Source organism: Panthera uncia, chromosome F2 (assembly GCF_023721935.1).
Source record: "Panthera uncia isolate 11264 chromosome F2, Puncia_PCG_1.0, whole genome shotgun sequence".
Classification (NCBI taxonomy): Eukaryota; Metazoa; Chordata; class Mammalia; order Carnivora; family Felidae; genus Panthera; species Panthera uncia.
The window spans coordinates 35,562,283-35,574,771 of record NC_064812.1 but is presented as its reverse complement, the minus strand read 5'-3'; the positions used below and the strand labels follow the sequence as shown (position 1 = coordinate 35,574,771).

General features: G+C 45.5%; 1 protein-coding gene across 2 annotated transcripts in view; it reads left to right on the top strand.

Moving 5' to 3' along the window:
• The window catches only part of GRHL2 (grainyhead like transcription factor 2), a 173,928-nt gene extending 161,818 nt beyond the window's left edge, over positions 1-12,110 (top strand). For both annotated transcript variants that reach the window (XM_049633542.1, XM_049633539.1), the window contains exons 15-16: positions 9,464-9,528; positions 11,902-12,110. In XM_049633542.1, coding sequence (XP_049489499.1) covers positions 9,464-9,528; positions 11,902-12,016 — 180 coding nt within the window. In that variant the 3' untranslated portion in view covers positions 12,017-12,110. The remainder of the gene's footprint in view (positions 1-9,463; positions 9,529-11,901) is intronic.
• The last annotated feature ends 379 nt before the right edge of the window (positions 12,111-12,489 follow it).

The window sequence follows — 12,489 nt, the reverse complement described above, 5'->3', positions numbered from 1 at the left end:
CTTTTGTGGCTGGTTTCTCACACTCCGCATAATGTTTCAAACATGGTGTAGTACAATTAGGACTCCATTCTTTTTGATGGCCGAATAATATTCCGTTGTATGGATATACCATATTTTGTTTTTCCAAATTCATCAGCTGTTCGATTTTTGGAGTTTTTCCACCCTGTGGCTGTTTGGAATAGTGCTGCTGTGAACATTCATGTGCAAGTTTTTATTTGAACTTTTGTTTTCACCCACTGAGTAACCTCTGCCAACCCTCCCCCACCATAGGAGAGTTGAACTTCTGATATCTCACAGGGGAGTTCATTACACATTCCTTGCTTTGCTTGGCTGGGGGTATGGGGGAGAGTAGTGCACGCAGAGGCAAAAACGATTGGCAAACATGAGTGACTGGGCGCCTATCATGACTGTGCGGTCTCACAAATGGCACTCAGAGTCCTTTGTTTCCTTCCTTGTAAACTGTGGACAGTGCCTACCTTGGAAAATTGTTCTATTTGTTTGTACTGCCCTTGATCTCTCACTATCTTAGAACTCTTGATCACAACAAAGAAGAATGGAATTATTGTTCAACCTGTGTCATATTGGGTCGCTTTTCTTCAGGAGTGGATAATTCTTTTACTCATCCTGAACCTCCCACACCTTCATTTCAATGCCGTAATATCATTATACATACAGATGTAGACACCTGGATAGAAAAAATTAGTTCTCTGTCAGCAGATGTTACTGAATGCCCCCATACTTGGTGTCATTTGGATAAAATAGAATATTCCTCTTTTCATCTGCATATTTGGTATCATGTCAACTAAGCCATCTGTGTAACTTCGGTGATTCACTTGGGCTTCTTTATTCTTACAATTAGGTTTTAAACTTGATTACAGACAGAGATTTTGTGATGACGATGGTGGTAGTGGAGTTGACATGAGTTTTTAAAGTTTTTTGGTTTTTCCAAGTGATTTGACTTAGTAATCCTACAAATGAATCTTCAGCTGCGCAGCCTCCTTGCTGGTCTCTGAGTCCCCTAAGGCCTACTCATACCTCAGGGCCTTTGCACCTGTTGCTCCTTCTGTCAGGAGTGTTCTTCCTCCGTGTGGACGACGCTCACTCACTCTCTTTTTTTTAAGTTCATTTATTTATTTTGAGAGAGTGTGTGAGCAGGGGAAGAACAGCGAAAGAAGGAGGATCTCAAGCAGGCTCCATGCTGTCAGTGCAGAGCCCACGTGGGGCTCGAACTCACAAGACCGTGAGATCATGATCTGAAGGCTCACTCTCTTATATCCCTCGGGTCTCTGCTTACATGGCCCTTGCTGAGATGGGCCTGGCCATACCACCTACAGAAATGGCTTTTCTATCGCTGTTCCCTTACCGTGCATTGTTTTACTCCATATTTAACATATTTAACATTTGCTAGACGTTTATTTTTTTTCTCCTCCCCAATAGAGTGTAAAGCTCACGAGCACAGGGACTTTGTGTCTTCTGTGTATCCCCAGATCCTTGAGCATAAATATTTGACTGAACTGAGCACCTACTATATACAGGCCATCATGCTGAGTGCTGTGGGTGGCATGGCTTCACATGCATTGCTTTATTTAGTCCTTGCAATACCCCCTGGGAACTTGGCGTCATCACCATCTTACAGAGGTGGAGACTGAGGCCCAGAAAGGGGGTCTCCCAAGGGCTGATAGCTCCACAGAGTGGTGACGCCGACTTAAGCCCTTGAGTGGCTCACGTCCAATTAGAGAGATGTCCACACATGAAAAGCTACTTCCAGAAGAATAAACTTTCCAAGTCATAGCTCACAACAACTGAAGGAAAGAAAAGGAGGCAATAATAAACCATCAAGCAAAAGTACTATGTGTAGGGGTTGACCCCACACGGTCAGGTTCAAATCCTGGCCCTGACACATGTGAGTGATGTGGCTTTGGGCAAGTTACTCAACTTCTCTGTACCCCAGTTTCATAATTTCTGAAATAAGAATAATAACGTGGGCCATCGTTATAAGGATAATGGTATAAAATGAGATGTAGAGTTGTGCTGAAGATTAAATGAGGCCACATACATGGCACCTAAAAGTAACACATAGAAATACTCTATAGATAGATGATAGATTAGATAGATAGATAGATAGATAGATAGATAGATAGAGGATAACTGTAAGTACTACAGGGTAGGGAGGTGGACTGAGATTCCTCCAAGCCAAAGGGGCTAGAGAAAGGGGTAGGGATGTTCTCTGTTGTTCAGTTGGCTGATGCACACAAGGGAAGGGGTTGTTCAGTGGGCCTGGTGGCACCCTCTTCAATTCAACCGAGTTGTTCACGCATGGCGATAAACGCCACTGCTTCCTGATTCTCTTGACAGGTCGAATGCAGCCACCGAGGAAGTGTTTGCAAGCCAGAGTCTCCTCCTTTTTAAATGTGTTTCTTAGAGCCCACACTGAATAGTTTATAACCCCAAATAGAAGTCACTGCCTTCCAGAGCAGGCTGTCCTGTTGGATGTCTCTAGACAAGGCAGACTGAGTCCTACATTGGTGGAAATCAGTGGGAGTCTCTAAGTTCTGTTTGTCACATACCTGAGGTTTCTGGGCAAAGATAATACTCTACAAATTAAAAGTCTAAAAATTACAGCTCATCAGGCAACCAACCAATAACACATTGATGAGATATGTCCAAGATCTAGAATCCTCCAGGGTGTAAAGGAAGTCTTTGGGGTCTTTAAAAATATTAATGATGGGTTTTTAAAAATTATAGAAGTGGATCATCGTGGGGGCTCCCAGGTGGCTCAGTAGGTTAAGCGTCCAACTTTGGCTCAGGTCACGATCTCACGGCTCGTGATTTTGAGCCCCACGTCAGGCTCTGTGCTGGCAGCTTGGAGCCTGGAGCCTGCTTTGGATTCTGTGTTTCCCCCTCCCTCTGCCCCTCCCTCACTCATGCTCGCGCTCTCTCTCTCTCTCTCTCTCTCTCTCTCAAAAATAAACAAACATTAAAAGAATAAAATTAAGAAAAAAAGAAGTGGATCACTGTTGCAGGTAAATTGAAAAGCACAGATTAAAAAGCAAGCACTCTTACTAACTGCTGCCTTCAAGAGAACTGTCGTGCAGCACATCTTTTCCTTGCATAGAGAGCAGGGTTTAGGGGTGATATCATCCAGGGCCTGGGCAGAAGGAATCAATCCTTCTATAACCCACTGACAGATGGCCAGCTTCTTCCACATGATATCCTGCACAGTCCCACTTCTTTCCAGGGTTTCTGAACTTGCCAAAACACGCTTCCTCGCCTGGCATGGAGGCAGAGGACGTTGTGTCACTGTGGCGTATTATCAAGCCGCCGCTCCCTCTGCCTGTGACAGTTGTGTGGAGGGCAGACATTTGCCCTTCAGTCTCTCGTATGCCCATTTTCTCTAAGAGTTCAGAATCTGAAACCGGACTGCCAGATTCTTACCTTTGAAACCTGTCTCTGCCACTTATTAGCAGGGCAAATTATTTAATGACTGTCAGCTCGAGTTGCCTCACCTGACCAACAGGGCTCAGAAAGGTACCTATTTACTGTAATGATGGATCTGATCTGTTGGATCAGAGTGTTATGTGCCCCTATGATAGGCACTTAGTAACTACTCAATAAATGCTAGCCGCTGCTGCCACTCCCAGCAGACCCAAGTCCAGACTGGAATTGTGCTGGTTTTATGCAAATTGCCTAGTTCTGATCCTTATCCACTGATTTGTGAGCCGAGGTATTTGCATTCCTGCTCTGGGGCATTGGGAGTCAAACCTCTGAAAAGACCAAGAATCAGAATCACTTTTCTTTCACAAGAGAGGAGTCTGATGGCGTTGGGTAGAAACATGTCCCTATTTTATTTTAAAAAGAAGTTCCAAACGACACCGACCAAAGTTAAAAAAAAAACAAACCCTTTCAGGCCAAGCAAGTCAGAATAATAATCAGGTACAAATAACACATGGTCCAGCCGACAGCAAGTTCTCACGTAGGGAACACTGATCAGAAATTCTTCCCTTTTTGTGCTGTGGCACGTCTTTGGTAGTGTGATGAAGTCTATGGACCCTGCTCTGAATAAAGTTTTTCAATGTACAAAATAAAAAACACAGGATTACAAAGGAAACCAATTCTATCGATCACATTGAAGTCCTTAATGAAAAATATTTGTGCTACGGGAATATATGCACTCCTTATTCATGCATTATTATTCATGATCTATCCATGATCTATGGGTGGGACTCCTAACTACTGTACTTTCGAAGTCTGATGGATGAACGTAATTGATATTTCGAGATCTGTGCCGTAATTCTAATAGACATGAGAATATCTGTGACTTCCATTGGTAACAAAACTCAGTTACCGCTAAGACTATTGTATGTTCCTGACTGAAGGGAAGGTTAAATTGAAGTGCAAGGTTAGCGAAAATAAAGATGTACGCTTTCCCCACCCCAGTTCATGTGCGTCCTCCTGGCATCTGCAGACCCCAGGTTAGGGAGCGCTGGCTGAGACCAACCCGGAAGTGCTCAGGGAGTGGCGGCTCCAGGAACGATGCCCAGGGGACCCGCTCCTCCAGCACTGGTTCTGTGCACCAGCTCTGTTGACTGGGTGGGTTTGGAGCCCCACGGGGTGGGGGCCACGGTGAGCTCACTCCTGAGAAACGGCCACACCTCCATCCCTCAGCAAGGCCCCACTCGCAGCGCTCTGCTCTGGGTGCGAACCAGCGCACGTCAGCGTTTCCTTCTCCGTTGGCAAGAGCAGGTGTGGACGCCAGGACCCGGCAGATAGCGCAGGTGCCGGGCTTGGGAAGACGAGAGGAAGGAAGTAGAAATTCTCCCAAAGGGCAACGGCATTGAGCCTGGGGAGGAGTGACAAAATCTGTGCGCATCCTACCTTATTCAGACTATCTCCCCGCTTTGGAAATAGCATGACGATGCTCAAAGAAACTTGCTGCTGTTAGAGCTTCTTTAGATAGCTATAACATAGCATCTTCCCCAGACGGTTGCTAAAGGAACTGGAGAGTCTGAGGGAGGGGTGCTGAGCTGTTACACAGCCAGGGTTCTGGGGCCCCCTTATTCCCAGTTTCGCTTTTCCGCGGTGTCACTTACCTGTGGTCAGACGTAGTCCAGAAGCAGATGATCCCCTGATGATCTTTGGAGGGTCAATAGCCTGACGCTCAGCTCATTCGTGTGGCTTCATCTCATCACGTAGGCATCTTATCAGCTCACGTTATCACAAAAAGAAGGGTGTGTCCAATACAGTAAGATATTTTGAGAGAGAGACCACATGCACATAACTTTTATTACAACATATTGTAATAATTTTTCTGTTTTATTATTAGTTATCAATCTCTTACTGTGCCTAATTTATAAACTTTCTCATAGGTATGTATGTGTACGAAAAAAAACATTTTTTGTGTGTGTGTGTGTGTGTGTGTGTGTGTGTGTGTGTGTGTGTGTGTATGTATACCTACAGGGTTTGTTACTGTCTGAGGTTTCAGGCATTCACTGGGATCTTGGAGTGTATCCTTATGGATAAAAGGGGACTGCCCTGCTTCCAAATAATTAAGCATTTGTGGCAACTTTGAATTTTGCATTTCTAATGAATTCTGATGTAATTTGGCTTATCTTTGTGACCCAACACATGATAGATTCTCTTTAGGAGATGTGTGTGTGTGTATATGAAATATTAAATCTAGCATAGCGACTATATTATTCCTTTGTTCTTACTTGCCTTAGGTGTGTCCAACTCTAAAAGCAAACCGGGAGTATGGGCGACTCCTGTCCTCCTACCGTACTGTGCTTGTTCGTGTGGTGAAGTCTCCCGCGATACTTGTTTTTCTTTCAAATCTGCCCACCATCTTGTACTTTGTGCTCAAGTGCTGTGCTGTTGGAGCCTCAAGTTTAAGATTGCTACGCCTTTTCCTACACTGTGTTTTTTATCATTGCATAATATCCTTTGTAACCTCATCAACCTTAACGCTCACCTTGTTGTCTACAAATGTCCTCACCCCTGCTCTCCTTTGTTTGCTAGCCCTCCAGCCATCCCCTCTTTAGCCTTTGCTTCTGGTGTTTTTCTGCTAAACATCCAGCTGGTTCTCTTTCTTTCTCGTCCTTCTTTTAACTTTTCTTTTTTCCCTACTCTGACACTCTGGCTTTCGATGGAAAAAGGCAGTTTGTTCTCATTTGGTATAATGACGGATAGACTGGATTTTCTGTCGTCTGCATTACTTTTTCTTTATTATTGATTTTACTTTGCAGTTTCCTCTTGCTGTCTCTTCTGCTTGGCAGACTTATTAACTTGCTGTTTTCCACCTTTTCTGGAAAGTTACTGTTTACGTTTCCTCAGTTATTTCGGTCCCTCCTCATTTCTCTGTGATTTGAAGATGAAATTCCAGCTATGTTTTGCACCAACACTGTGTATGTAGCTCCCCCCAGCACGAGGCGAGGCCGTGAGAGCTTTCGTTTCTCCCTCTCCTGCCGCCTTCTCTTGCTTAGCCGGAGTGCGTCGGGGGTGCTCACCCCTCCGTCCCCACAGACTCCCGACTTCTTGGTGTTGCTGAGATAGTTTGATGCTTTCACTCTAACAAACGATGAGATTTGCTCCCTTAGTGTGTCCTTTTTACTTCGAGAATCTTTGTTTGGCCCTTATTTTGCACCCCCATTCCATCTAACTATGTAAACACCCACACACAGTTACATCCTGATAGATAACTGTCTATCTGTAGTTAAGTATATATCAATATAATATAGATAGATGGAGAGAGGGTGTTTGTAGAGTTTGTATACATTTAAAAATGTATTTATGGCACAATGCTAGTGGTTTGTTGTCTTCCCCCTTCACCTGGCCGAAATCTCCCTTCTGATGCATTTTCTGTTTAGATAACGTTCTTTTGTGGGTATGTTCCTCCTGGAGTATTTGGGTGAAATGTTCTCTGAACTTTTGCATTTCCTCGATACCATTTTTTTTCACCCTGATGCCTGAGGCATAACTTATTGGTGTACAAGGTTCTTGGGGTGAAGTTCTTTTTTTTCAGTAGTCTATAGAGGTTACTCCGCTATCCTTTGGTTTCTAATGTTGCAGATGGGAAGACCGAAGCCAGGTTTATTCTTCTATTCCTTTTTTTGGAGGGGGGTGGTGGTGGTAACTTGTTCTGGAAGGTTTCAGAATGTTTTTATTACCCTTTGGAGATCTGGCACTTTGTTCAGAATGGCCAGATGCGTGTCTTTCCTCGTTGATTTCTCCCGGGATTCAGGAGCCCCCCCCGCTTTGTCCAAAAACCTGGGTCTTTCTTCTATTATTTGTTTAATTATTTCCTCTTCTCCATCAGTTCCTTTTTCTCTGTCTGGGACCCTGGATAGTCACATCTTCTGTGGCCTACCTCTGTTCTTCAAATCTCTCTGTTCGCTCTTGTTTTTTAAAGCTGCCTTTTTTGTTCACGAGTTCCTCTATGCTCCATGTCTTTGCTCTGCTTTTGAACTTGTTTTTCTAATTGATCTTTCCAAATACTGTTGGTTTGCTGTATTGACTACCAGTCTTTCAGTTCATTTACTGAACTTTAGAATGTGTTTAGTTCAGTAATCGTATTTTTGGATCAGAATTTTGCATGTGTGTGCAATCTTCATAAGTGTGTTTTTAATGTTCTGTTCAAATGGATGCCTACAACACAAGCACCGTTCATCCTCTCCGCTGCCCCCAGGCCATGTTATTTTACATACTGGGCACATTTAGGCTCTGCTGTGGGCACAGGGCGGTCCCATCAGTGATGGAGCAGTGACGAGTGGCAGGCAGGCTGCTGGTTCCCCAGGCTCCTGTTGCCCTCTCAGCCTTCTTTTCTGCTCCTCTGGGCTTATTCTGGGGGTGAGGAGTCCTTCCTGTGCAAGTGGAGGGGTAAGAGGTGGGAATGTGTGCTTGTATGTGGGATAAGCTCTTCTGGGGATCCAGAGCTGTCTGCCTGTGCCCTAGGGCTCCTCAGCCTCTTTTCAGAGCCCCCGTTCCACTGCCCAGCTGCCCCTGTCCCAGAACTCACTTATCCTAGCTGGCTGTGAGTCCCCCCCAGCTGCTGGGCTCAGAAGAGGCTGGTGGATTGGATTTGGGACAGAGAAGGCATGACAGACATTGAGGGTAGGTCTCTCCAGAAGCCATCTCTAAACTCTGATTGCTTTATATTTGTAAAAGTGAATCACAATCATTGTCAAAAGGGGGACGGGGGGAGGGCAAGCCACTACAGAATGGTACAAAGTGAAAAGTAAAAGAGTCTCGTTTCTGTCCATTCTCCCAGGGTAGCCGCTGTTAATAGATCAATAGATTGGCAGGTCCTTCACATATTTTCTATTTCCTTACATACTTATTTCTTTAAAAACATGAATGGGGTCACACCATATATACTGTTTTGCAATTTGTTGGCTTTTTCCCCTTCGTGTGTTAAGGACTTTATTTTTCATATAGGCTTGTCACATTTTTAAATGACTGGATGGCTTTCGACTGTGAAGATACCAAAACATACTTAATGAGTGCTTGTTATATACGGTTTTCTCTATTATGAACAATGATGCTTTGAAAAGCTTTGCGTACGTCTGGGCGTATTTCCATAGACCAAGTTACTAGCGGTGGAATATGTGGGAATATGCTTTTTAAATTTTAAGACCTTTTCCTAAATTTCCCCTCAAAAATATTCTCCTCCTATGGAATACGAGATTTGACGTTTTTCACACTCTAGCTGACACCATATTATCATTCTTCTAGTTTCTGTGAGCCTGATAACATAAAATTCCATCCTACTGGTTTAATTTGAAATTTTAAAGTGAGGAGTGAGGTGGTACAGTTTTTCTTGTACTTACTGTCCTCTTGTGCTTTTCTCTGTGAGTTACTTCTTCACGCTGGGTTCTTCCTTTTCCCATTGACAAGAAAGTTTCATAGTATATTGTCTGTCTTGCGCTTCTTATGGCAGATTTTGCTCTACCGGTATTTGTAATTCTCTGTTGTTTGATCAACCTTTTGACCTTGTTTCTTCAGGTTTCATGTCTTCATTGGAATGATCCTCCCTCCTTGAAGATGACATCAATACAAAGAACTGACCCATGGTTTCTTCTTATACTTTTATGGTTTCAGCCTTCACGTGTAAATCTTTGCTCTATCTGAAATTTATTTTGATGTCAGAAGTAGAGAAGGGATCCAGCTTAACTTGTTGAATTTTTTCTATATGGCTACTTATTTAACCCAACATCGGGGCCGGGGTCCATTTTCTTTCCGGCTAATCTGAGATGATACCTTTATTGTAGATTAAATTACCACGTGGCTGAATCTTTTGTTGAATGACTCAAGGTTTAGGCACCTGAGAGCCTTGCAGCTGAGGCATATTGGGAGGATACAGGCACCCAGGAGAATCTCCACGAGACTGAGAGCGGAGGTTTCTCTCTTGCCTCTCTCTGCTTAGCCTCCCCTTCCATGCTCATCTGCCTTTCTGTTATTGGTGTTACAGATATCTGAGAAATACGGATTGCCTGTGGAGAAGATCGCAAAGCTTTACAAGAAAAGCAAAAAAGGGTAAGAAAGAAACAACTTAAACTGACTTCCAAATCAGAGAAGTCTACATAGTCCCTTTAAAAAAAAAAAAAATGGTGTCTGCCTTTTGTTCTGTTTCCACCTTTTATAAAAACTGTGTGTCATCCTTACAAAGGATTGCTGAGCAGCTTGCAAACGCAGTGCATTTTGAAGATCTTTAATAAGATAGGGAGGGAGGGAGACAGTGCATTGTCATGATGCCGCCTGAGATGTCCTATTGCAATGTCAGAGTGGTGGAATAGAAGGGTCTGGAAGGGGTGAGGACACTGGGGAGAGTGGCAGAGTCAGCTCTGCCAAGTGTGGAGTGTGTAAAGAATCATATGCTACTCTGGGGTTGGTTTCAGGGTGACACATGAAGAACCAGAAGCGCTCAGGGTATAGCGAATTCTTCTGAGGTGAATATTAACAAAATGATCTAAATGACCGTTGGACCTGCTTATTCTCAGCGTTAAGAACAATAACTCATTTATGAGGCGTTCAGTAGGTTCTGGGCCCCCTGCAAGTGCTTTATATACACTGCTCTTGTTATTCCTCCCCACGCTACCACCCCCCAGCCTTCCTAGGGCTTCCTGCGTATGAGGGTCTAAGAGTAGAGGCTGCGGGAGCTGGATTTAGTCCCAGGAGAGCGTTTCCACTGAGTCAGCTTCTGGAGTTATTTTCCTACAAAACACAGAAAACGGGTCTTTAAGACTCTTCTCTGAGCCTCTGTCATAAAGGAGATTGATTTGCTGAGACGCTCAGGCTTTCTGAGTGATGGGTCTCTTGGTAGAGCAGGAGTCAAATGGGAGACCTTTTCCACTGGAGCCCTGTTGGGACGCTCCCTTAAATGTATGTTACAGTTTTCCTCACAGTCAGTGCAATAGGCTGAGTGTATTCCTTTGAGGATGAGATTTGAGTGGTGTCTCAAGGTCTTACTGCCGAGCAGAAATCCTCAGTGCAGACGTACAGTCTGACGGCGATAATGTTTCACTTCCATCGAGTGCCATGTTAAGCCCTGCGCTAAAAACTTTAATCCTTACGACAACCGTCTAGAGAGGAGTTGTTTTTCTTATTTTTGCAGAAGAATAAACTGAGGCTCCTAAACTTGCCAGATGACACATAGCTGTCAAATGAGTCAGTTCTTCGATGGCAAACTGAGATCTGTCTGATTTCCAAATGAGGGAGAGACCCTGGAGGTTGTTGGTTCTCTTAAAACTAAATCCACTTGGGATAGTTGACCATAGGTCACACGTGGTGAAGGGCGAGCTTCAGAGCCAGGCAAAGCCAATTTCCGATCTAGCTCAGCCAGGAACCAGCTGGATGACCTTGGGGAGCTGATTGACCTTCCCTGCACTCAATTTTCTCATTTGCAAGGTGGTGATGGTCACCCCTACCTTCAAGACTGCTGTGAAGAGTAAACACAAGGTCTCTGAAACCCTGAAACACATTACATTCCCAATGGGGTGGCCACAGTTCTTCATCTTCCTCTTCCTCTGACTATGGAGTACTTTTTTTTTTTTTTTTTTTTTTGAGAGAGAGAGAGAGACCACAAGCAGGGGAGGAACAGAGAGAGAGAGAATTCCAAGCAGTCTCCACCCTGTCAGCACAGAGCCCAATGTGGGGCTCGAACTCACGAACCACGAGATCATGACTTGAGCCGAAACCAAGAGTTGGATGCTTAACTGACTGAGCCACCCAGGCGCCCCTGGAGTACTTTTTTAAAGTGTATTTTCTTTTATTTATTTATTTATTTTTTTTTTTTCAACGTTTTTTATTTATTTTTGGGACGGAGAGAGACAGAGCATGAACGGGGGAGGGGCAGTGAGAGAGGGAGACACAGAATCGGAAACAGGCTCCAGGCTCCGAGCCATCAGCCCAGAGTCTGACGCGGGGCTCGAACTCACGGACCGCGAGATCGTGACCTGGCTGAAGTCGGACGCTTAACCGACTGCGCCACCCAGGCGCCCCTTAAAGTGTATTTTCAAGAGGCAGTATGGTTTAATGCAAACGGGGGACCCGTGTAGGACCCGGCTCTGTCACTAGCTTACTGTGTGATTTCCGGCTCATCTCTCTGAGCCATAGTTTTCTAATCTATAAAGCAAGAGGGTTGGGTTGAATGCCTCCGGAGACCTGTTTAATAAGGAGTTGTGAGGTTAGTGCTGACCAGTCGAGGCTTTGGGTTCTTCAGACTGGTTTCTGCGGGAAGAAAATATTATGAGGGTCTTCTTTTCCTGCCTTACCTCCTCTCTCCTCCACCCTTCCCAGCCTCCCTTGCCAAAGAATGGCTAGGGGAGCCCCCAGCCTGGGTCGGCCCTTGCCCACCGCTTGCTGTTGATGGCATCTTTGTTTCTTACCCCCCACCCTCCTCCCCGGCAGCATCTTGGTGAACATGGACGACAACATCATTGAGCACTACTCGAATGAGGACACCTTCATTCTCAACATGGAGAGCATGGTGGAAGGCTTCAAGATCACACTCATGGAAATCTGAGCCCTGGTCTCGGCGTCCCCTCAGCAGGGGCCCTCGGTGCATTCCTCCCTGGGAGAGGTGGAAGCCCCGGCCCAGAGCCCTGCCCCCCCCCCCCCCCCCCCCAACCGCTGTTACAGACTGTGCTGGGAGCCGGGCGAGGCACAGAGCCCCGTCCCTTACCAGTGTGTCTGGCCCATCCCCTGGCTCCTGCTGGAGCTAAATCCTGAGCCCCTCAGGAAGGCGTGCTGGGCCTGTCAGACACTTATTTATTGTCCACCTGTTTCTGGAGCCCCGGGGTCCAGGCCTGCCAGGACTCTGCAGGACACTGCTGGCCCCAGGTGAGACCGTCCAGAGCCCCCCTCTCACCTTTCAAGAGAAACACAGCCAATCTGTTCACCCCGAAGAGCCCGAGAACGCCTCACCTCCGCCTGCCCTGAGTGGCTGGTCAGAGCGAGCTGCCGCCCGCTGCCGCCGTCGGGCGCGGTCAGAGGTGG